The 24,769-nt window shown below is 35.3% G+C and overlaps 1 protein-coding gene across 1 annotated transcript in view; it reads left to right on the forward strand.

Moving 5' to 3' along the window:
• LOC107758281 (phosphatidylinositol 3,4,5-trisphosphate-dependent Rac exchanger 2 protein-like) overlaps positions 1-24,769 on the forward strand; it is a 128,972-nt gene that overhangs the window by 102,806 nt on the left and 1,397 nt on the right. Inside the window, exons 36-38 of the mRNA XM_016575987.1 lie at positions 9,547-9,613; positions 10,638-10,828; positions 19,456-19,558. Of these exons, the coding sequence (XP_016431473.1) occupies positions 9,547-9,613; positions 10,638-10,828; positions 19,456-19,558 (361 nt within the window). The remainder of the gene's footprint in view (positions 1-9,546; positions 9,614-10,637; positions 10,829-19,455; positions 19,559-24,769) is intronic.

A 24,769-nucleotide genomic window follows, 5' to 3' on the forward strand; every position in this document is an offset into this window, starting at 1 on the left:
TACTACAAGAGACTCCGGTAAGTCTGCTTCACCTGTCAGTCAAACTTCAGCTATGAAACTTCACCGTTTTTCAGACCTAAGTGTAAAGCTGTCATTGTATTTCCTGATGAGCTGGAGCTGGGAGATTTTGAGAAGTGGTTATGGTTGCACAGTTGGATCACTACCTGGACTGGGAGTGCCACTTAAATATAAAATGACAAAATCAGTATCAGTTATTATTTAACAAATAAAAATGTAAATAGATCTTTATAAATAGATACATATCAGTAATTATCATGCCAGTCTGTTTGAATAATCGTTTTGAGGTTGAGAAGAAGATGAATTTGCCTGCAGACCTCAAGATGAGTTCAGTTCATCAGTCTGCCTAAACTGACTCTATTTCACAGCCGTGACTGATATCTCTGATAATCTATATGGCCAAAAGTATGTGGGCACCCGAACACCAAACCCATGCTTGTTGAGCACGTCTGGGAAGGCTTTCTAAAAACATTGCTGTAGGAATATTCCCATCCAATTAACTCCAGATATCTGGTTTTACACCGCCTTCATGTTCCTTCAGTTGTTTAGTTGTATGTTTAAGTCTTCCAGAGGCCTCGTGGGACATTTAAATGGCTGTCAAAACATGTTAAGTTGTATCCAAAACCTGCACATCAGCACTAATACTCCAAATATGAGTGAATTTGATATGTTTATGGAAAATAATCATCATCAGGATCCTAATAACATGTTCTCCGAGCAGCTGCTGTTTGCTTTATAGCTCACAAGGTAAGCATCTGGTGTAGATCTCGTCCGTAATTGGTTACAGCGTGCTGAGGTCAGCCAAGTTTCATTGTATTATGTGAGCCATAGGGATTTGCATGGAGGCAAGCCTGCCAATTGTACCAGAGATCAAGTACAGTCTTGGCTTGATTTGAGGCCAGTGGAAGACGAATGATGGGTTACTCAAGAAATATTGTCTCATTATGTACAAACACTGTTTTGGTTTGGCTTGCCAGCATTCGGGGTGTAATGCTGACTCATTATCTACTCTGTGCTTTCTGGCATATTGGCATTTCGAAAAAAATCTTTCTATATTCCACTAATAACACGATCCTTCCATGCCTTATCCTGGTCTTTGCTGAGCATTGCTATTGGCATTTTAAGCTGAGCTTGATGCATTTGTATCAACTGAATGTGAAGTGTGAACATTGAATGAGGAAAAAAGGCAAATCCATTCCTCCTTCAAAATGTCACTGTTCCGATATGGATATGACAGTGAGGTGACTGTACGTGCTAGATGCTAGTCTTCATAATTCTAAACACGCTGCACACATTTTAATTTTCTAGTGATTTTTTTATTTTCTTTGACAGTGCCTAGGAATGTGAAAAACAATATAATTTCAAAAAAGACTAGTCAGTGGGTTGGTTGCCTGAACGACTGTTAAAAAAAAGCTAGATATGGAGCACAACTGAATGGATAGGAATGTGAAGGTCTTGACATGTTTTTAAGAGCTTGACTATTTTTAACATATATATGTCATTTAATATTAATAATAATTCGATGTTTTATATAAGACCGCTTTAAAAGACTGCAATTTTTTTATTATCCAGATATAGCACTACAACTACAACAGTACTGATGACAGCATGTTTCATCATTCATGTGATTTCCCAGGGTTTGTGGTTTTTGTTTGGATTTGTGTGATTTTTATGCAGGTGTGGAAAGGCCCTGCAGGTAAAGTGATTCAGCTTAGTCATAGCAAGACAGAAAGCTGTGCAGATGAGTTTGAAATTAATTGACAGGGAGCCTTCTGGTGTAATGTGGAGTAGATGTAAACTGAGAGAGCGGACAGAGACGAACGAGACGGGTGTGGAGGCAAAGAGGCGAAAAGAGAAAATGAGACTAGCACCCAAAGTGTAGGGTTGCCAGATGTTCTTTTTAAGTTAAGGTCTTTGTCACACAACTGGAGTTGTACCACTTATGTTACACTTTTTAAAAATATATTATTTAATATTATTTATTAATAATAAGTTATATTTTAATATTTGCATTTATTTATTTATGCACTTATTTTTATTTATTTATTTATTTTTATTTGATTATTTATTTATTTTTAATTATGTATAATTTTTTAAAATAATTTATTTATTTATTTATTTATTTATTTATTTAAATAATTAAATAATGTATTTATTTATTTAATTCATTATTTAAATAATTAATTAAATAATTATTTAATTATTTATTTAATTAAACTGGTCAGATCCAGTTTAATCCCCTTAGTGATCAAGGTCTATTTATGCTGTGTTCTGTACATATTTGGCCTTTGTAAATGATTGACAGTATTGATTGTCCATTTTTTAATTATCTTTAATTGTGTCATGTTTTAAACTCACTGACAAGTACAACTGATATTATCAGGCCCCTCGCTAATGTTAGTAATGATTAGAATAAAAAAGAATACCAAAAAAGTGGTCTGTGTCTGTGGACTGCTTATTATGGGGACTGCAGAGCGAACTCATGGACATTTGAATAGTACAGTCATAACGTGAAGGGAACTCTAAATAACAAGATATGTTTCTTATCATAAAAGTTAGACTGGAGGCTTGAGTTTGAGTTGAGATCAGCTATAATGCCTGAAGAGAATTATCATTCCTATTTATCTCTGTTAGAAATATTAGCTATAGATATATTTTGCTTTAGCATCACCATGATGAAACAAAGGCATATCTGCATTAAACCCAGATGAAACGTATTGTATATTACTGTTCAAATCTGAAGTGCATTAGTTCTGACGTGACTGTTGTTGCTCATCAGAGTAAAGCCAGGAGATTGACTCAGCGGTCTTACCACAGAGACCCACCATCTGTCTTCACAAAAAACATCTTAAGCACATGCCAGGATATATTTGGGCTCTAATTTTAACTATACTGGAGTCTGTGTGTCCGTGTTTATATCTTTAAGGAGGAGATCCCCAAGTCATGTATTGTCTCCAGATGTTCTTTAAGTCAACCTATACTGACTGATGAGGTCACTGCAATCATCAAGAAACAAACCTGATCTGAAAATAACAAACACATGTCAGGTCTCATGCGAATGGGAGTTTTGCATTTATGTGCCTTTCCGTTTAAATTCATATCAATTCAAGTGTCAATGATTGACTATGATTTTAATGTGCTTTTAGTTTGGTCATTAAGTTTGGCTGTTGTTCGTTGCATTCAATTTATGTTGTTGCATTAAATTTATTTAATCTTTTTGGCTGCAGTGACGATGATTAATCTGTTTGAAAAAAAATCACCCTTTTAAATCATTTCGGCGCGAATACAAAAATATCAAAATATTTATTAAATATCATAAAACTGAAATATACTTATATACACACTTCCGTTCAGAATTAATTATATATACATTTTCAATACTGATAAGAATGAGAGATGTTTCTTACGCACCAAATCAGGATTTTAGAATTATTTCTGAAGGATCATGTGACACCGAAGACTAAGTAGCTGCTGCTGAAAATTCAGCTTTGCCTTCACAGAAATAAATTACATTTTAAAAGAGAAAACAATTATTTTAAATTGAAATATTACTGTAATGTAATATTACTGATTTTACTGTGATGTACATATATACATACGCTTTAAAAATTCATTTTTTTTTTATAGAACTGTCTTGTTTGGTTAAAATACCTACACATTTGTAACATATCAGTTTATTTGGGAAGCAACACTGCATGAAATATCATAGATTGCATGTATATTTTGTCTCAATGTTCTGGCAGATTTGGACTTGTTTTAAGTACAAACAAAACTTTTTATACACAAAGTCCTATATGTTTTGTAGAGAGAGAGAGTGAGAAATCACATGGCAGAAATAGCAAGAATGAGAATTGACAAAAGTGGTGGTGTAAAAAGAAAGGTGCAGCTAAAATAGAGAGAGAGAGACAGGTATACTGGCAGAAGAGGTTATATGAGATAGTTCAGAAGCTGTTGCTTCATTTGTTGTAAATATGTCTTTATTTGTACTACATTCAAAACTACATTAGCTCATATTTGCAGCTTTGGAAGCCCTTACAGTTGATGTCAGCTCCACTTGTGTCTTTTTTCGTTGAAAGCACATTTGGAGACAGCACAGTACTCCTTTTCATGTGGAATGGAAATTAAAATAGTTTGATTACAGTTGGCACATTTAATCAAATCCATGTCTCATCTGGTAGTTTTTAAGCGTTTTCTCAGTCAAGTTTATGTCCAGTTCATGTCGAGTTCATCCTCAGTATCCCTTCATAAACAGGACTTCAAAGTGCGGAATCAAAACTGCTCTTAATACACCCAATAAGTCAGTAATACAGTTGAGACCTTGATGTGGCATCAGATCTGTATGTGGTGGCTGATTTTTCTGATGAGGGACAGCCAAAAAAGACTCCAGCCAGCTTCTTTTAAGTCATTTGGGCTTCATTTCAAGTTCTGCGGATTGTTAGATTCATTCTACGAGCTTGCAGACTAAAAATACACTTGGTTTTTGATTGTTCTCCTAAACAAGGCGTTCACAGCTGATTTCAAATCTAAACTCCACATGCCCACAAATTCTTTGTTTTTTACTGAGTTACTGAAGTGTGACTTGTTTGTAGTGGTCTCTGCGGTGCGAGTCATGTGGATGTGGTGGGGTTGATACAGATGGATAGCTCGTTCTTGTAGCACTCTGGCCCTGTGTTAGGTTTCTGCATTGTGGGATGTGTGTTAGACAGCTGGATTAATGGCTGTACTTATCAGCTGGTAAAAACTCAACGCTTGGCTAATCGCATGTCTAGAAGTTGCTGTAAGAGCTGAAATCGGTTGAGTGATCTGGTCCTAATGGGAAGACACCTAAACATGGGCTAAAATATATGTGTGTGTGTCTGTTAGAGTGCTTTTGTGCCAGCTTGGAAGGAACCAGCATGACATCATGTTTGTGAATCTGTTTTTAATTAAGGTTTGTTGAGGTCATGCTTTGGGTCATTATGGCAGCTGAGGCCCAGTGCTATTTGTAGATTTATTGGTCGACATGGCATGATGGCCTGGCAGCCTGATAATGACCATGATGCAATGGTGAGCCTCAGAGAAACCAAATAATAACAAACCACATTGGCAGAGGTCACAATATTAGCCAAACTAAAATTAAATGTTAGATTTTATTTTAATTTTATTTAATTTGATCAAATATTGACTGTATTCTCAATGATAATGTCTCTTATCTTTCAATGAAAAGATCACAGTGAACACCTGACTACTTCAGTTAGTGCTGAAACCTGAAGATCATCATCAAGTTTAAGCAAGGGCCTTTTGAAACTCAAGCTCTTATTTCCTAATTTTTATAGTCTCTGTCCTGCAAATGACTTAATTGCATGATTTACACGACACATGTCAGAGCAGATAATGTTTTTGACCCCACAGAAATACACACTTCTCTTCTCCAGAGTTTACACACATGAGCGTGCAAGTTGATGATGAATTTATTCTGTGGAATATTTTATTTTATTTTATTTATTTTATTTGTATCTAAATACAACTCCATACTATCATGGTCCCATTGAGGCATGCTGTATTCATGCATCAGTGTGTAATCATGCCTGAAGACCCCAAAGCACACTGGGTAATGCTGGCCAAAATTGATGTTTTTTTAGGTTTTATGATGAAAGAGTGGCTGCAATTTGCTTTTAGGCCCAGAGAACAGAGGCACAGCGAGATTGGCCCATCCTTGGATCCTGCCCAGCATTTCCATTAACGTCTCTCATAAGAGCCCATGGAGAGAAAACACAGGCCATCAGTTACTGCTCAGTGTGCCTTAAAGGAAAGACCACTGCTGAGTTACGACTCCTACAGGAGGGTCCCATATTCACCACACACGGACCAGTACAGCAGAGCGCATTCTAATATAGATAACACTGTCCTCTTTTTTAATGGATTACATTTGCCTGCATGAATAGCTGCACTTAATCACAGTAAGCCCACCAGAACCAGAAAACATTTTCACAGTACAGGGGGTTTTGTTGTCTATTCTTTGATGGCATTTTACGCTATACTTGACTCTTAAGATTTTTTTTTTTTTTTTTTTTGCATTTTTCTTCCTTCGTGTCTGTCTGTCTGTCTGTCTGTCTGCCTGTCTGTCTGTCTGTCTGTCTAGCTATCTATTTCAAAGCTGCATTTATATAATAAAACAGTAAAATAGTAAACAGTAATTTTGTGAAATATTAATACAATTATAAATAACTCTTTTCAATATTCATGTGGTTTAAATGTAATTTACATACATCATGATGTCCTGATAATCATGATACATTGTTTTCAGCATTGTTTGATAAATAGAATATTCAATAGAATATCATTTATTTATGATGGAACATAATAAACGTATTTCAGTGTCACTTTTGATAAATTGAATGTGTCATTGTTAAAATAAAAAAAACTTACTGACCCCAGACTTTTGAAAGATAGTCTACATATAAATGTGATTGTAGAAGAATTAGGTTATATTTCAAAATACCATGGGTTTAGCATCTGATAGACAACAATAACAATGATAATAAAAAATAATAAAACATTTAAGTACCATATTATTTTTTAGGCATGTACAGTACAATTGTATTCATTTTAGTATATTGAAGTAACATAAAACTATGGGATTATGTGGGAACATCTCTCACCCCTACATGTACCTTCATACACACCCCCTATCAGTGCAGTGTTCTCAGTAGTGAAGTGTTGGCATGAGTTGTTGTCTCTGCCGTGAAACTGAGCAGCGGATGGGCGATTGATCTAATAACATAAATCGTCAGCTCCATCTGGTGCTGCTTGAGCCCGCCAGACTTGAATGTTTGGTTTTGTGATGCGTGAAGACCTGGTCTGCCCGTCTGGTTTGTGGTACTTTGAGTAGCACAGCAGGCTATTGTTTTAAATCAGTGGACTCTTTAGTCACAGTCTGAAGTGAGAGGCACACTACATCAAACTGCATGTGTCGAAAAATCAGGTCGTGATTCACAGCGACTTAAAGGAACAGTTCACACAAAAATGAAAATTTGCTGAAAATTTACTCACACTAAAGCCATCCAAGAAGTAGATGAGTTTGTTTCTTGATTGAAACAGATTTGGAGGAATTTAGCATTACATACTTGCTCACCAGTGGATCCTCTGCAGTGAATGGGTGCCGTCAGAATAAGAGTCCAAACAGCTGATAAAAACATCACAATAATCCACAAGTAATCCACACCACTCCAGTCCATCAATTAACAGATTGTGAAGTGAAAAGCTGCATGTTTGTAAGAAACAAATCCATTATTAAGATACTTTTAACTTCAAATGAGTCCTCTATCCATAATATTACTTTGTAAAAGTTGTCTCATCTGAAATGAGAGAAATATGCACAAATCAAGCACCGTGTATAAGCGTAAACAGTCCAAGCGTTTTAAACAAATATGTTGGTGGATTTATATATTTTTTTCACTGGAGGAAGCTTTATTATGGTATAATGAACTGGTATAATTGGCCAGAAGTGATGGTTTAAAGTTAAAATGCCTTAATGATGGATTTGTTTCTAACAAACACACAGTTTTTCACTTCACAAGACATTAAATGATAAACTGGGCTTGTGTCAGTCAGTTGTGGGTTATTGTGATGTTTTTATCATCTGTTTGAACTCTCATTCTGACGGCACCCATTCACAGCTGAGGATCTATTAGTGAGCAAGTGATGTAATGCTACATTTCTCCAAATTTGTTATGATGAAGAAACAAACTCATCTAATACATCTTGGATGGCCTAAGGATGAGTACATTTTTAGCCAACTTTTACTGACATAGCACAACTTTGATCTTTATTACCACCTCATAATAGATTGTGTTTGGCTTTCATACTTTTCTCTCATAAAGAATCCTCGATAGATTTCACTCAAACTACAGAGCACCTTTCAAATCCTGCTCTGATGTGGCCAGGCAAGGACATCTTTGGAGACTTTGCTGATGGATGTGGCCACGGCTTACTCTGAGACTTTTAGACCATCTACAGGAAGGGTGACATGGACTTCAGAGGCTGGAACTTCATATAAATGACCAAGCAGCCGGCACAGAACTGCTGGATTGTGAAGGTCTTGTGTCGGCAATCTGCGAGGCATTTATCTTATTGACTGAAATTACAGAGTTCAATTTATTTTTGCCTTGTCTCCTTCGTCTCCTTGTAGTCAGGGTCAGTAAATATCAGAAATATATATATATTAGAAAGGTTTAATCATATCTTCTCACTGCTTTACAAACAAATATGAAAAATGAACATTTAAATGGGAAATTAATAATAATTATAATAATAATAATTATTATTATTATTAATGTAAAACTAATATGTAGAGAGCCATTCAAAAGTTTGGTAATGAAACTATAGTATACCATGATCACATACATCCCTTTGTATTACACAGCACTGAAAGGGCTACAATGGCTATTGAAGTCCAGCAGCAGCAGAATCAGAGCTTAGAGGCCTTGATGGATGTTTCTAAGGCAATTAACCTCCAATAGTGTTTGTTTGTGCTTTGCAACATATGTTGGGTGCTGCTTAATGAAATGAAGATGAAAATCCTTTTGTAAATCAGTGGAATTAGTGTTTAAAGCTCTTAGTGCTTTAAGCTGATGGCCTCAGGATTTTTCTAAAGAACTTTGCATAATGATTTCCATTACACTAACGTGAGCTGCCTAATTTAGTATGCAGAGTGAGTAGGATCTTATGACGGCAGCTTATGATGCGTTTATTTCTTTGAGAGAGAGCTTTTGTTCTTACTTGTCTTTGTAATAATTTGTTGTTCTTCTATTGCATAATAAAAAAAAAAAAAAACCTGAGTCTTTACAAACCTGCGTTTGTAAACATCATTTGGCATTATTAATAGTCTCTAATAGTGCCGCACTTCAAGTTTCACTTTTCCATATCATCTGCTCCAATCAGTCAAGGATTAATATCGTTGACTAATTAACAATAATATTAATGCTGCGTCAGATGAGAATATTATCGTGATAAATTTCTCCCTGGCTGGGTGCAGATGGTAGATTAATTTACCTGACAATAAACATGTGCTGCAATATGCCAGAGAACCAGAACCACAAAACAGGCAGGATGTTGCCTATTTATAGGGGTTTACAATAAAAGGGTGATAAATTGATTTAAAATGATGTTATTCTGCCCAGAATAAAATGTTTATATAAAAATAGTTTTTTTTTGTTTTGTTTTTTTACGTAATTGTTGTATTGACCAGCACACCATCACATTCATTCTCTTTCAACTACTCTACTGCCACCTATGTCCGTTATGGTTACTGCAGGCAGTAATTGACATCTGGAATGAATCCCAGAGCATTGTTGATATGTGTTGTTTCAAAATAGAGTTCCCAGTTGCTTTGTTTGTAGACTCAAGAATTCTTACAACCAGCTTTTTTTTATGTAAATCAAATCCAAAATTTTATTTTACTGCACATCCTGTGTTGCTTGTATATGCAATCATTTGTCTTTGCATGTTCACTGCTTACACTAATATGTCTGTATTAATCATCCATAGGGCCTTTTATCTGGATAAATCGAACCTTCCCCCCAGCTCAGCTCCCAAAGCAGCCTTCATAGACAAGGTATGTGCTATCACTTACTATAGGATCTGCAGGGACTTGTGAGAAATCTGTGTTTATGGCAGTACAGTGAAGCTAGTTATTTATTGAATGCATTTATTGATTCTCAACAATGAAAAAAGGAACCTGCTGAGTTAATGACATTTCTGTCATTAATTGCTCACCTTCATGTCATTCCAAACCCATATGTTCTTATTGTTTCAGTGAAACACAAAAGGGGAATTTTCAAAAATCTTCACACAGTCACTCAACAGTTCAATCAAGAATGACTTGTGAGTCAGTGAGTTGAATTCAAGAAACAAATCAGTCCAGTTTGAAAATGTTTTGTTCTTTTGAGTCAATTCTTTTAAATAAACCAGTTGATCCAGTTCACAAACTAGGCTAAATGATTCATTCAAGAATCGGACTCATTCAGTCCTCGAGTTCAACTCACTGATTAAAAGATCCAGTCATAGCAGTTCACAAGTCAACAGCTCACTTAAAAAGATTTCACACTAAGCCATCGTAGTACTTTAGATAACTCGAATTATAGAATACAAATCAGCTGAACCTCTCTTATTTATTTATTGGTTTATTTGTTTTTAGTTTTTTATTCGTTTGTTCATTCATTCATTCATTTTTGCTTGGTCACTATGAATTGTCATTGTTTAGTAAAGCATTCTAGCTGATTTTAGATGTTAGAATGTTTCCTTTCATGTTTCACGGATGAAGGCAAATTATATGTACTCTTAAAAATAAAGGCTCTTTATTGGCATTGATGGTTCTATGAAGAAACTTGAACATCCATGGAAACTTTGCATTGCACAAAGGGTACTTTAGAGTGAAAAAAGGGTCTTTGGATTATTAAATGTGCCTTATACTAAGAAAAAATTGGTTCTTCTATGCTATCGCTGTGAAACTCTTCTACTGGAACTTTTATTTTTCAGACCGTGGGTTTGGAACATCAGAGTGTGAGTGTGATGAGAGAGTTATCATTTTTGGTTGAACTATTCCTTTAACATGTAATGTTATTATTTTTCTTTTGTAGCTGATGCGTCCTCTGAATGCCCTGGATGAGTTGTACAGACTGATGGAAAGTTTTATCTCGTGTCGGCGGACGGCTGCGTGCCAGTTCATAGCCTGTGGAGCGTCTGGAGTCGGGCTGCTCACCGTGGCCTCGGAGCTGTGCAGCCGCCTGGGAGCTTGTCACATCGTCATGTGTAACAGCGGAGTACACCGGTCAGCCTGGGTTACACACACATACACTCACACTCCTCCTTTCCCTTCTGTCCGACAGGCATCAGGCATTCGCCAGGGACACTGTCTAAGTGGAACGCTTCTGTTTTTTCCTCCCCTCTCTTTTTTCCTTTCTGTCTGTAGCTCGGAGCAATTTACTTCCTGTCACTTATGTCTTTTATCCTGTTTTCCTCTCTGCAGCCTCAATCCTTCTTCAGTTTTGGCTGGTTTTTTGGGGTTTATCTTGATGGTTCTGCTGCAGTCTTTCTCTTTTCAGTCTCTCCTCCTCGTACCATCTAATATTCAATTTCCTCTTTTGTATGAATATGTAATAATCCTCATTACATGCTCATGTATCATTCCATAAATACACCTTTCTCTGCACTAATCATTCATCCAAAGCAATTATGAATATTCAGCGTCTCAGTTCTACATTTAGAAGGTCTCGCTTAATCTTTTCAGAGATGGTCCAGACAGCTCTATTTCTCTAAGGGCTGATTTGTGAATTTCAAATGAAGGGACATATTTTATTCAATTCAAGGCCACTTTTAGTATCACCAAGAGCTGATGTACTTCATGAAGCCAACAGTTCAACAGTTCTTTTGTTATTCATTTTCAGTTTCAAGTGTCTCTGTGTATCCTTGCAGTGCCTTTCATAGGCCTTATTATTAATGTGTTTGAAAGGCAGCACTGTATTGTTATTCTGTAAATATTCAGGTTTTGTTGGAAACATTTCACTATCATTCAAAAGTCTGGGTGTGGTATGATTTTTTCTAACGTTTCTTTAATTTGAATTCTCTTATTCGGGCCTAGGCTGCATTCATTTTTATCAAAATACATATTACAATTCATATTATTACAATTTAAAATATTTTTCTATTTTAATATATTTTAAAATTGAATTTATTCCTGTGATGGCAAAGCTGAATTTTCAAGCCATTTCTCCAGTCTTCAGTGTCACATGACCCTTCAGAAATCATTCTAATATGCTGATTTGCTGGCCAAGAAACACTTCTTCATCAATACTGAATAGTTGTTCTGCTTGATATTTTTGTGGTGACTGTGATATACAGTAGTCAACATTTGAAGTGGATCAAAACCTTTCATCAAAGTTGTCCTAAAACCCAAAACCAAAATGCGTTCTTGTCTTACGACAACTTTTATGAACTTTTTTTGATCCACTTCAAATGTTGACTACTGTATACCTTTTTTCAGGATTCTTTGATTAATACAAAGTAAAAAAAATAGCATTTATTTGAAATGTGTAAAAATTAATTTAACTTTTTAACTTTTGATCGATTTAATGCACTTAAATAATTTTAAAAGCAAAAATCTCACTGACTCCAAACTTTTGAACAGTGGTATATATTACACTGATTGAATATTCAGCATTCAAAATGTAACCACCAATGATGGCATCATAAAAATAGTTGCATGCTGAAGTTTGGTAGGTTTTCTTTCAATCCATTGGTTGAATCTGAATTGAATTGGCCACACTACACAGGAAGTTGAACTGGAATTTGAATTGGAATAACAGAAAGTGGAATTTCCTGTAGCACAACAGGTAATGGCATTCATGGAAGTGAACTGTTCTTCCACCCCAGTCCAGGCCTGTAAAGCGTTTTTGATCTTTGTCCAGCATTATTTAGTTAATTAGTTAGTTTAAAATTACACTTATGGAAATATGAATTTCTTTGGAATTTCATTTTAATTCTTAAATTCACATTTTAATTACGATTCTAATTTCTGTTTACTACATCAGTTCAAGCACAATTGAAATTCAGAAAAAAACATTCTGAATAGAATTCTGAATGGCACACAACCATGGCATTTGCCCCTATTATTAATGCACAATCTCCCTGGACAGCAGAGTTTCTTGGGCACTGAAATTTGTGCCCACTTTTCTTAGCAAAATTGCAAAGTTGATTGGAACTGTTTTTGAAGTGCAAGGTCAATTCTAAAGATGCCCAGTTGGATTTTTAATCTAGTTTTGACTGGGCCACTAAAGGAAATCACCCTAGTTGTTTCAGTGTGGGGTTTCTTTTATGCTTCGGGATATTGTTCTTTTGAAAGATTTACATTTCTTGCTGCAGTCTTTCTGCTTTCTATTTTTCTCATCTTATGAGTTTTTCCTGTTGTTTCTTACATCACTGTCTGGAGGGCTGCGACTCTTTTAGATTTGATTAAACATTTGTATAGGCCTCTTGGTGGCGTCACTTACTCCAGCTCTCTTTGCCTGGATACTGAGCTTTGGAGGACAGTCAGTTCTGAGAAGATTTACATTCAGTCACGTTTGTAAATAGGAAGCTTTACAGTGTGTTGAGATATATTCATTGGCATCATATTTTTAATCCTTGCCTTAACTGGGAGTTTTCAAGACCTTTGTCACAAATCTGCTTGGAAAGATTGTTCACCTTCATTTGACCAAACAGGGGTGTTCCTAGAGAGGGTGAGCCAATTTGCTAACAACTACTTAACAGAAGCAGAATCCCTAAGCAACTGCATAAAAAATGCCAAATCGTGGCTTTTTTCTTCTTCAGAGAAATTAGCTTTTATTTGTCATTTAATTTGTAAATTGTTTATGTGTTGTTGTTTTGGCATGAATAATAATTCTCAGGATGTGAAAAAGAGCAAGAGGGTGTTGGCTTTTTATTGGCACTGTATGTTGCTGAAATGGTATTTCAATCTCAATTTCAAGGCCTTACACATGGCAACAGACGCACATGCATGCTGCTCTTTGAGTGGCACTTTACTGCAGTGTATTGGATAAAAGCAGCATGAAATGTTCGCAGCATTGTGTGTGTTGGTTTGGGTGTGACTAACTCACATTTGTACGCCAGGGCAATTGTGAAGCCGCAGGTGCTCAGACCTGCCATGGTTACAGTGAATTCAGTCTTGTTTACCCCTCTAAACATGCCTTCATCAAACAAACGCTCTCTTGATTTAACCTGCTTTTGCTCATAACCAACCGATAATTCCAGATTATTATGGGTAAAACATGGTTTGGGGCATTTTTTCATATTTAAAGTTTGTTTCAAGCCAATTTTTCTCAATAGTATAGCTAAATTGAAGTTGCGTTTAATAGGTTTAGGCAGGAAATGTGTTGTACTGCTTGTAAGATGTATGTGCGAGTTGAATAATTAATTCCATAGAGTAGAATTTCAGATGTGGTTAACCTGGCATAAAGTGATAGTTCACCCAAAAATGAAAATTGTCATCGATTACTCACCCTCAAGTTGTTCCAAACCTGTATGAGTTTCTTCTGTTGAGCATAAAAGAAGATATTTTGAAGAATATGGGTATAACCAAAAACTTTCATAGTATGGAAAAAATACTGTGGAAGTCAGTGGGGATCATCAACATTTTGGTTACTCACATTATTCAAAATATCTTCCTTTGTGTTCAGCAGAAGAAAGAAACCCATACTCCTTTTCATTTTTGGGTGAATTATCCACATAATAAAACACCCAGTATGCATGATATGCAGAGCATCAGTGTTTCATAATGTGCTCCTATTTATATACCCTTTTGTCTGCCAAACAGCCTCAATCAACAAACAAAATGTGCCTATTTCTACTTTTAATGAAATTAAATAGTTGCAGAGAGGCACAAGCTTTGCTTTAAAGTATTCACCTGCCAAATGTGGCTAAAGTTAAGTGAGAGCTGATGTCTATTTTATGGCTAAATTTCTTTCACAAAGGTGTTGCAGAGGTCCGATTTCAATATAAAGTTGTTCTAAATTTACTGGTTCCCCCCAAAGTGGGAGAGTAAGAACACAGTTTAAAGTGGGCATGTAATGTTTTGAAGTACTGTAAATGAGTTCAGTGCAAAATGAAAACACTGTGGCTTTCAGAACAACATATTTCCTGAACTTCCTTAGCTTTTTGGTGTCAGACATAATGCATTCATATGTCAGTGACACCAGCATTGTTCAGAAATATAGCAATGAGGTGATATAAACTAAATAGGATAGATACTATTAACTATAAAAGTAAAATGTGTGAAAGTCCCCCAAACTTTGTGCTGTTTCTGGCTGTGTGTAGCACCTACTGCTCTGCACATCCTTTCAAAGTGTTAGGAAAGAGAAGCTGAAGTTATTTTTAATAAGGTTCACAATCATTTCAGTTCAATTTTAACAGTTTGTGAAGCACATTTCAGCACAAATTATGTTGTGGAACTGTAACACTGTAATGCAGGCTTTGACTTTTTAAGGATGAAGCTCTGCAAACTTTATTGAACCCAACTGTAAACCCAAAAGGCTTGAAAAACTGCATTATGACTGTTTTTGGCACAAAAAGCCTGTACTAACCTCATAAGTGGACCTCATAGTAAAAAAAATACAGTATATATGTAATAGTTAAATTCAGTAACATTCTTTTTTAGTGTACTTCAACCATCTGTCCTGCTCTTGGAGCATAAATAGTTCAATGAAACATTCATGGGTCTCTACAGAGCTCCATAAACGTTCTCAAATAGCTTCATCGCCAACTTGGGATATTTGATCTTTCATTATATAGATCTATTATGACCAATATCTACTTGCTCTCCCATGTGTAGTCTCTCTAGTCCATCTGTCCATTCCCAGAGTCACATTTACAGTACGTGTGTAAATCAGACATTCACATCTGCTGGTTGTAGGTTGCTTAATGTGCAGCGTATAGCAGTCCTCCCTTAAGAATACCAGACACATTTGATGAGTCTCTTCCACATTTTGTACATCAGCAGAAGAGTTCAGAACACTTATTTTATAAAGAGGCAATAAGTGCCGTCACACAGGTATTGCCTCAGGCCAGCTGGCTCAGTATTAAGCCAGCTTTGATTCGCTATGGCTGATATCACATCGCAGTGTGTGGCTCCTGCTGTGGCTCCCACCTTTGCTGTGATGGCACAGCATTTCTGATCTTCCCCGTAATTGTGTCTCACTTTAAAAGACTTGTACTGATGTATTGGAAAATGTAAGGATTCATTCACCAAAAAAAATGTAAATTTTGTCATTATTTTTATAAGACAGTATTTTGGAAAAGTGTTTTTTTTTGTCCATACAGTGAAAATCAGTGGGGTCCAGTGTTGTTTTGAGCCCAACCTTCCTCAAAAAATATATATTAAACAAAATATTAGCTAAGAGCACATTTGTTACTCAAAAGCAAAAACTATGTGTTCTCCAAAAAGGGTACAAAATGCAAACAATTACAAGTGAGAGAGAGAGAAAAATTGCCTGGTCGTGGAATTTCTTTTTTTTATTATTTTTTTGCCCATTGAATCTTGAGCCTTCCATGTGGTTGATCAAAGAATTATAATATATATATAAAAGATTTTAAACATAATTAGTTTAATTAAATAATAATAATAATAATAAAGCAATATAAATAATATAAAAAATAAAGCTGAAATAATATCAAATATAAATATTAGATAAAAAACTGCCTTGGCAACTATCTGAAATAAGTATAAGCTGAAGTATTAAAATGACTAAAACTGAATAAATAAAAATAAAAGTAAACCAAAATAAAAAGAAATTAAACTATTATTAAAATATTTATAAAACAAAACAAAAAAGACAAGCACAAAAATGGCTAAAACTAAAAGTAAAATTAAAGCTAAAATATAAGAATAAAAGCTAAATCAAAATAATTAATAAATAGTATAACTTTTTTTTTTTTTGGCTGAGTTTAGTATATAAATAATACTAAAATGACACACGTTTGCTTTTACTAGTTTTACCATAAACTCTTTCCACTTTCCTGCTACCAACCCTATAAGCTCATAAAATTGTTCTTCCGTGATGCTTTCTTCACTGCAAGTCATGTGGAGGTCAAAGTGGCGTATATGAGAGTATAAGGCCCTTTACACTTACTTTCAAGCATTCACTTTATTCGAGCAATTAAGGAACAGTAGGAATGCTACAGCCGAGAAGAGAAGGGACAGCTCAATCAGCCGTAAAACTCTAAGGATCAATTTTGAGGTGTAGTTTGTTATCGTAAAGAGGTCACACAGTGCCCTTGACGCTCAATATGTGTCTGTCTATCAGAGTAACGGAAACACATAAATCAAGCCCACACTTTAACAAGATTCACCTCTCTTTGCTGCTTCATGACATGTCCTTGAGGTTTAAAATGACTGTGAATGTGCGATATCAGTGGCTGATGTGAGGAACACTGGTGACTCTGAAATCTTTGTATCATGTTTTTTTTTTCCTCTGTTATAAATCAAGAGGATCGATCTATGAAATGCAATTGAGGGTAAGATACACCTAAGCGTCAGGTTAGTTTTGACATAGTCAGCAGTTTGCCAGAAAGAAACCCATTTGTTGCCAATTAAGGGCAAACAATCAAAGAGTGAAACAGGCAAAGAATCCTGATGCGTTTTTTATAAAGACAAAACAGAAAACAAATCCATCCCCTGGTAAGTTTCATATATTCTAGTATCATAGCTAGACTCTTGAATATCTGCATATGGAGATCAAGAAAGAAACAGCCTTTTTCTTGAGCCAAAGGTCAGTGCTTTTCTCACTTCAGAAGAACTGAATGATTGAATTCACAGATGAGAGCCATATAACACATCTGACACCTCTGCCTGTGAACACGTATATATCACCAAAAATGAGATGGAAATGTCAAGCTGATGCATCATGGATATAGACAGTTTGACAGTGGACAAGCTATTAAATAACCAAATATCTTTCTGACGGATTCTGTGTTACAGCTCACTAGTTTTAAACAGTCTCCTCACAGGTATAAAAACATTAGCAGTGTCAGATATTGATTTTTTCATGATTGCTTCGTTGTTTATCAGATCTTCGTTCATGTTCTTGGTAATCTAAAATCAGTTTGGTATCTCTCTAAATAAGTCATCATTTATGTTTGTCATTTGGATTAGGTCTGATTGACCCAGATGCTGCTCATTGACTTTGTCTAGTGGTACCTCATAAAGCTCTCCTGGTCTATCTTTTGGGAAATGAGAAATCAGATTTTTCATAATCTTTGGAAATAAATTAGTTCAGTGCACTATGAAAACACACTAACTTTCAGAACTCAAACATTTCTCTCCAGTCTAAAAGACAGTTCAAAAGAATATAAAGAAAAAAAAAATCAGTTCTATGTTATTTAGTGTTTTCTATTTTGTGTCAGTTTATTACATTTTTTATTTCAGTTTTAGTTTCATTATAATTTTAGTATTTTAGCATTGCCAAAGTTAATGTGTTAAGCTAAATGAAATAAACATTTAGTTTTGCACATGGGTGTTTAGATAACTTGTGACTAAACAGGGTTATAATAATTTTGAATTATAGTAATTTCAGTTTTTATTTTATGTTCTATGTTAGATTCGTTTTAGTATTTTCAGCGTTTTTTTAGTTTGTTTTTATTTTTTATCTATTTCAGTTTGTTTTTGTTTTTTAGTTTCATTACAACTTTAGCATTTTAGCACTACCAATGTTGATGCGTTAAACTAAACTAAATACACATATTCAGTTTTGCACATGGATATCTAGTTAACTTGCTACTAAACAGGGTTGTTGTAGTTTGAATGATTTTTATTATTTTTTATATTTTAAGACTATGAAAGTTAATGTTTGAAACTAATCTGGTACCGTTAATCAACTGGCATTTTCATCTAGTGACAGCATTTGTTTAGTGGTTTATAAATGTTTCATGTTTTATATTATGGCATGTATCACGAAACTACATTCAATTCATGCTTATCTTCATTTAATTTAGTTTTGGAGTCATGTTAAGCAAGAAAAGCTTTTTCCCCCTTTTTTCCCCAGTGTGATTAAAAAAAAAAAAGTCTTCCTTTCAGATTACAGCTTATTAGGTTAAGGTGCTTTCTAGTTTTGTGCGTCAGATGGTTATGGAAAGGGGTGTCATTTTGTCTTATTGACCCAGACTCTGTGCATCAGCATGTCTAGTAGTAGCTCATAAATATATATTGGCCTTTTGATTGGAATTATCTGTTTTATCTTACCCTGATTGGCTCCTTTCCCACTCATTTCTAGTGGTCACAGTCTTTTAGAGACTACATGCTTATAGTTCATCTTGGGGGATGTTTATTGGTCTCTTGGGACTGTTCGCTTTGGATGTAGTGGAGTGTGTGACTCTCACACCTGTTTGGCCACGCTGCCCTTTGACTGTCTGTTCAAATGTTAATGGGATGTGAGTGGCATACACATGTTGTCAGAGAATGAAAGTGCATGTCATGCTTCATCTCGCTGGAATGACAGCACATCTGACAGGTCTTCCTGTTATCCAGGCTTTGGCACAGACTTATGAGACATCAGCCCGGACCGCACAAGCTTGTTAAACGCCTCGGCTTTCCTATTAGAGCCAAAATCTGTCCTCCATGCTGTAATCAGAATTTAGTTGTATTTATTTAGCTTCTCTGTTTTTTTAAATTACATTATTAATAAAAAAAAATCTCATCATAATTAATTAAATTAAAACAAGGCTAGTGGAAAGTGATCTCTGATAAAAGGAGCTTTTTTCTTCTTGAGTGTAATTACCCCCCTCATTTTTGCTATTGCTGCAATCAGCATCGGAATACTTTATGATATTTGATAAACAGTTATGATTGTACATTATAATGTGAGTGTATGGTGCTAAATGCTGACCTGTACTTTATTGTTTGTCTTGCAGTTGTACTCTGAGTGTCACGCTGGAACAGGCCATTCTTCTGGCCCGCAATCACGGCTTGCCCCCACGATGCATCATGCAGGCCACTGACGTCATGAGGAAGCAGGTATGTTCTGTTCTTGGGTAACACTTTTGGCCCTGTAGACTTTTAGCCAAGTTAAACTCCAAGCACACTTTTTCCACTTTTTTTTTTTCCACTAACAATGACCAACAGTGCATGTACAGAACCATTCAACAGTTTGGGGTCATTAAGATTATTTTATTGTTTTTCAAAGAAGTCTCATGCTGTAAGACTGCATTAATTTGATCAAAAATATAGTAAAAACTAGGGCTGTGCAATATGGACAAAAAAAAAACCTATCGCGATTTCTTTGATCAATTTTGCGATTTCGTTTTTAATCACGATTTTGACACACACAGACATGCTTTACAGTCATAAATGCATTCAGTGTGAATTTGAAACATATTTCCAAAAGAAAACCAATTAGAGCTTTATCAAAAAAGCTGTAACATGTCTCTAGAACAGACATAAGGCAAAATAATCACGAAGTAAAGGTGTAACAAAATGTCTCTAGAATAGACATATATGGCAGAAAAAAAAAATAAAAAATCCCGTGTCCAGGGATTTTGTTTGCCATGCATTGGTCATAGAGCTCTTTGTGGCGTTGCCTCAGATGTTGAACTAGATTTGTCGCGTCAAGTTCACACGTGCTCTGTCTGCAGTGCGTATACAGTATGTGTATATGTGTATTTCCAACATGATTATGTAATACGTGAGGTCGAGCTAATGATGAGCATTTGTGGTTAAAAAGTATATACATTTTTTATTTATTATTTTTTTTTTTAAAAGGTAAATTATCTGGAATTGTTTATCTAAAAGTGCACTTTTCCTTGTTTTAAATCTAGCCAAAAAGCCATGTGTTGACTGTGAAACAGTAGACTTTAATTATATGCATTTATGGTGTAATTACTAAATTTCCGTGTCAATCCATGTTATTTTTTACTGCGAATAATGCGCTGTCACTTTATTTCAGCGCGTGCAGTACAGCAGAAATAGACTCCGTGCGGAAACGATCGCAGCATGACTGCTGCAGACGCACCTCTCCTGAAGCGCACTGACGGAGCGCAATCGCGTGCAGTGTGAACGCTCTGATCCATTTACATGGGCGCGGAAAAAATACGCACCACAGACGGAGTGTGTGAACCTGGCGTTACGTTTGTATGCCCGCCCGGTCTGTTCTGTTCTCATGCTCCATTTAGGCACGCTGCATTCTGATTGGTTCGGATAGTATACTGCGGGAGGTCGGGGGCGCCGAAAATCGTGCTATAAAGCGATTTAGAAATTGCGCACGCTCAAATCGCGATTTTATGACGATTTCGATTAATCGCACAGCCCTAGTAAAAACAGTAATATAGTAAAATATTGTTATTATATATTGTTATAAGACATTAATATAATTTAAAATGACTGTTTTCAATTGTAATATATTTTAAAATGTCATATACTGTATTCCAGTGACAGCAAAGCTGCATTTTTAGCATCATTATTCCAGTCTTCAGTGTCACGTGCTCCTTCAGAAATCATTCAGTATGCAGATTTTGGGCTCAAGTAACATTTCTTTGAAAAATAGAAAGTTCAAAAGAAATTTATTTGAAATCGAGGTCTTCATTCGTAATTGAGATGTCATCATAAATGTCTTCAATGTCACTTTTGATCAATTTATTTGATAAAAAAAAAAAATACTGACCCTAAACTTATTAATGATAGTGTACATATACATCACATTATAATTATCTGAAATGTGTTAATAACATTTTTTGATGGAAGTGACATTGGAAACATTTTTGGAATAAAATGACAGAGTCTTGCAAATGCTAATTTCATAGCTAGTATCTTATGTATCCTAAATACACAACATTAAATAATATGTATTTTCTTTTGCATAATAATAATATAAAAAAAAATACTCACTTTAATAAGTCACTTTAAATGTGATTTTCATATAACAAAAACAAAAAAGCTGAAATCTGTTAGTTTTAATAAAATGTTAATAAAAGATTGAAGAACCCTATTACTGGTTGTCTACTCAACGTTATGCTAGCTCTCTGTAGAATGGACCATTTTTTATACTTTTATTTTATAAACCCATGTTTTCTCATTTAAAGCTTCTACTGGGAAATTCATTTATATGGTTTGGTTTCAAAGTGCCATTTCCAGCAGAGAAAAAGATGGGTATATCTACCTCTGCTTTTTAATGTTTTCTTAATTTTACTGACCCAGTTCATTTATTGGGAATTACAGTTGCAAAAAAATCTAAACATTAGGCCACCGTGTTCATTTCGAGGAGGATTTCTTTTTATCAAAGGCCTGTTTAATTATTTTGGGAAATGTAACAAGCTTGACTGCCTTGGTTTGCTTTCTCTCATTTCGGTTTCTCTATATGGCTATTAACATAAGCTCTTCCTCCCTCCGGTTAGCTAGTCTGGAAGGAGGATAGATGCTCATGAAATGAAGTCTCGCTACCTTTCATTTAGAAAGTGGAAGATTACCTACCCATTTTCACCCTAGCCTCGAAGCGTCCTTCATGAAGTTATGGATGAAACTGACAGGGTCTGCTCTTTTGATATCATTAAGCTCTGGAGACTTGTATAGAGGGCTAGGACAGCTGCTCTGTCAGCTCTGAAGAAATTAAACTTCAAGGTAGCCCTGAGTCATGAGAGGCAAAGACTAGAGAGCCCTTGACAGTATCTCAGATATCTTTCAAAAGAGTACAGTAGGGCAGTGTTTCTCATCTCATGTGTTAGCCAATGTGTCATTTATACATTTACTGTAAGTTGTAATCATTATTTAATAACAAAAGTAGTAATATAAATAACTAAAGTAAATGTTATTTATGTATTCAAAGTACTTAAAATAAATTAATTATTAATACTTGTATGCACATATAGAGTATAAATCATTGATTTGCATATACACTGTCACAAAACTGATCATGACACATGAATTATTTTTCCATGCATTCCACTTCTGGTGTTATTAATGCATTTGTTGTCAATTTTAATTATTAATTAATAATAAAAGTAGTAATACAATGATTTAAGTGTTTTTATGTAAAGTAATTTTAAATAAACACAATTACAATGAATTCAAATTAAATTAATTAATAATAATTATTAATAGATACGATAGCAAGAACATGTCAAACCACTACATTATAGGGAACATGTCCTTCATAGGTCAGGCCATTAAAATATATGTAGTAAAACGACTTTATGAGTAACTATTTATCTTTCACCTGAGGATAGCCATACTTTTTATCATATATATTTGCATATCTGATTTTAAAACTACTGAATTCATATAATATGTATGGCATATAATATGTGATGTTCTGGACTGCCTTTGGGTGATGACTCCTTACCTGTGCCGTCCAGGCTCCAAAATGACTTTATAAATATAAATATGAATAACTGTCGTCAGAGCTCCCCCTGGCTGACTATTTATTATTATTCACTGTAATTCATACCTCACAGCAAGACTTAAAAGAGACTCATCCATTATAATGCCTGGAACTCACTGAGGAACAGAAAGGGACACTGACGAATAGCTCATTTATGCAGTTTCTGTGTATGAACACTAAATTGCTGAACTGCTAAAATGAGTTAACCATATTTTTAGGGAAGTGATTGTTTAAAAAAGGTTATCAAGAAGTTGGATAATCTTCTCAGTGTCTGTAGACAACTGCTCTTTGTGTTCTTGCCCTCTCATATCTCAGTTCTTCTCACCAACGTCCAGCTGTATCTTTTAAAGTCCCAGGAAAGCAGTAGGCGAAGCGGCTGACTCTGGTGGTGTAATTGCTGATGTTATCATGGCATGATAAGGGACTGACCATGGTGCCGCCCATGTCTGAGGCACTCACTGGTCAGCAGTCAATGGAGAGGCAGTGTACCTGTACGCTGAAGCTCTGCACTCACAATCACAGCTGTGTTTATGCGGCAGTAACGTCCCCTCCTGCTGATCCATCCCGCTCCAGATGCACCTGCCGAGACGCCTCACGTCAAACCAAACTGCAGAGCTATTTGTGGAAACAGCTAGGCAAATGTTTGTAAAATGTGCAAGATACACGTTTTCGTTCCTAAGTCAAGGCACAGGTGGCCATTTTTCATTTTGACGTGATAGGATTCCGCAGTCAAAACGCTCTCAGTTAAACAGTCCTGTGATTCATTTAGCATCGGACGTTCATTTAGTTGGCCGCATCTTACTCACAGCAAACGACTCTGTATGTTCTATGAGTATGTATGTTTTATATTCTAATTTACAAACAAGTCCATCTAACACATTTGACAAGGCCAGTGTTCGTGAACTGTGACGACGGATGCGGCTTGTAAGTCACAGGTTCAGCTGGCTGGCAGGACTCTACTGCTGCTCTTTTTATATGAAATATGAGCCACAGCATCTATGAAGGATGGCAGAGCTGGCTGACTTGGGCAACCGAAGAGGAAAAAACAGATGATCTGTTCAGAATAGGAAATGATTATATGAATTATTTAAAAATAGAAGAAAAACCAGTGCATATTTATATAAAAATAATAATTTTCCTTGGCACAGAAATAGACGTACATTAAAATAAATTGGATGATTTCATTTCAGTACATGTATGGGGTTGGGCGTATATCTGTATTTGACAACACATAACATATTATACATTATGTGTGTGTGTGTGTCAAATATACATACATTTATGATGTAATATATATTAGAATATATATTGATATATATTATATAATATATATTTTTACACATTGCATAATATGTATATTTTGTTACATATTTTATTATATATTCAACTGGTATAAATATATTACATATAATCCATCAGCCATGATGAAAGTTTTTATTTGTATGAAAACTCAGGCTGATGATACAATGTGTTAATTATGTTAATTTATTATATAGCATAATGGAAAAATGTATGCAATTAATCAAGCCTCCTGACCAGTTTGTAAATTAAATTATGAAGAGTTTTTCTACCATCAGAGCAATTCAAGCTTAAAATACCACCCCAGGTGTTTGTTGATTTCATCCCATGTGTTTCCCATGTGTTATTTCCAATGATCCCAGGTGTGTCTCCTTAGTCCCTCGTCATCCTGTGTTTAAAAGTCTGAGTCCTTTGAGTTAGTGTTGTCTGGTATTGTTTGTGAATGTCAACTCCCTTGTGCTACGTGTGATTCCCCGCGATGTAAATAAACTCCTTGGTTTGTACTCCTGGTTTCCTCGTTCCGTGCTCCTCACAGTAGCAACCCGTGACAGAATACC

Source organism: Sinocyclocheilus rhinocerous, unplaced genomic scaffold (assembly GCF_001515625.1).
Source record: "Sinocyclocheilus rhinocerous isolate Xijiao unplaced genomic scaffold, SAMN03320098_v1.1 scaffold142, whole genome shotgun sequence".
NCBI classification, from domain to species: Eukaryota; Metazoa; Chordata; class Actinopteri; order Cypriniformes; family Cyprinidae; genus Sinocyclocheilus; species Sinocyclocheilus rhinocerous.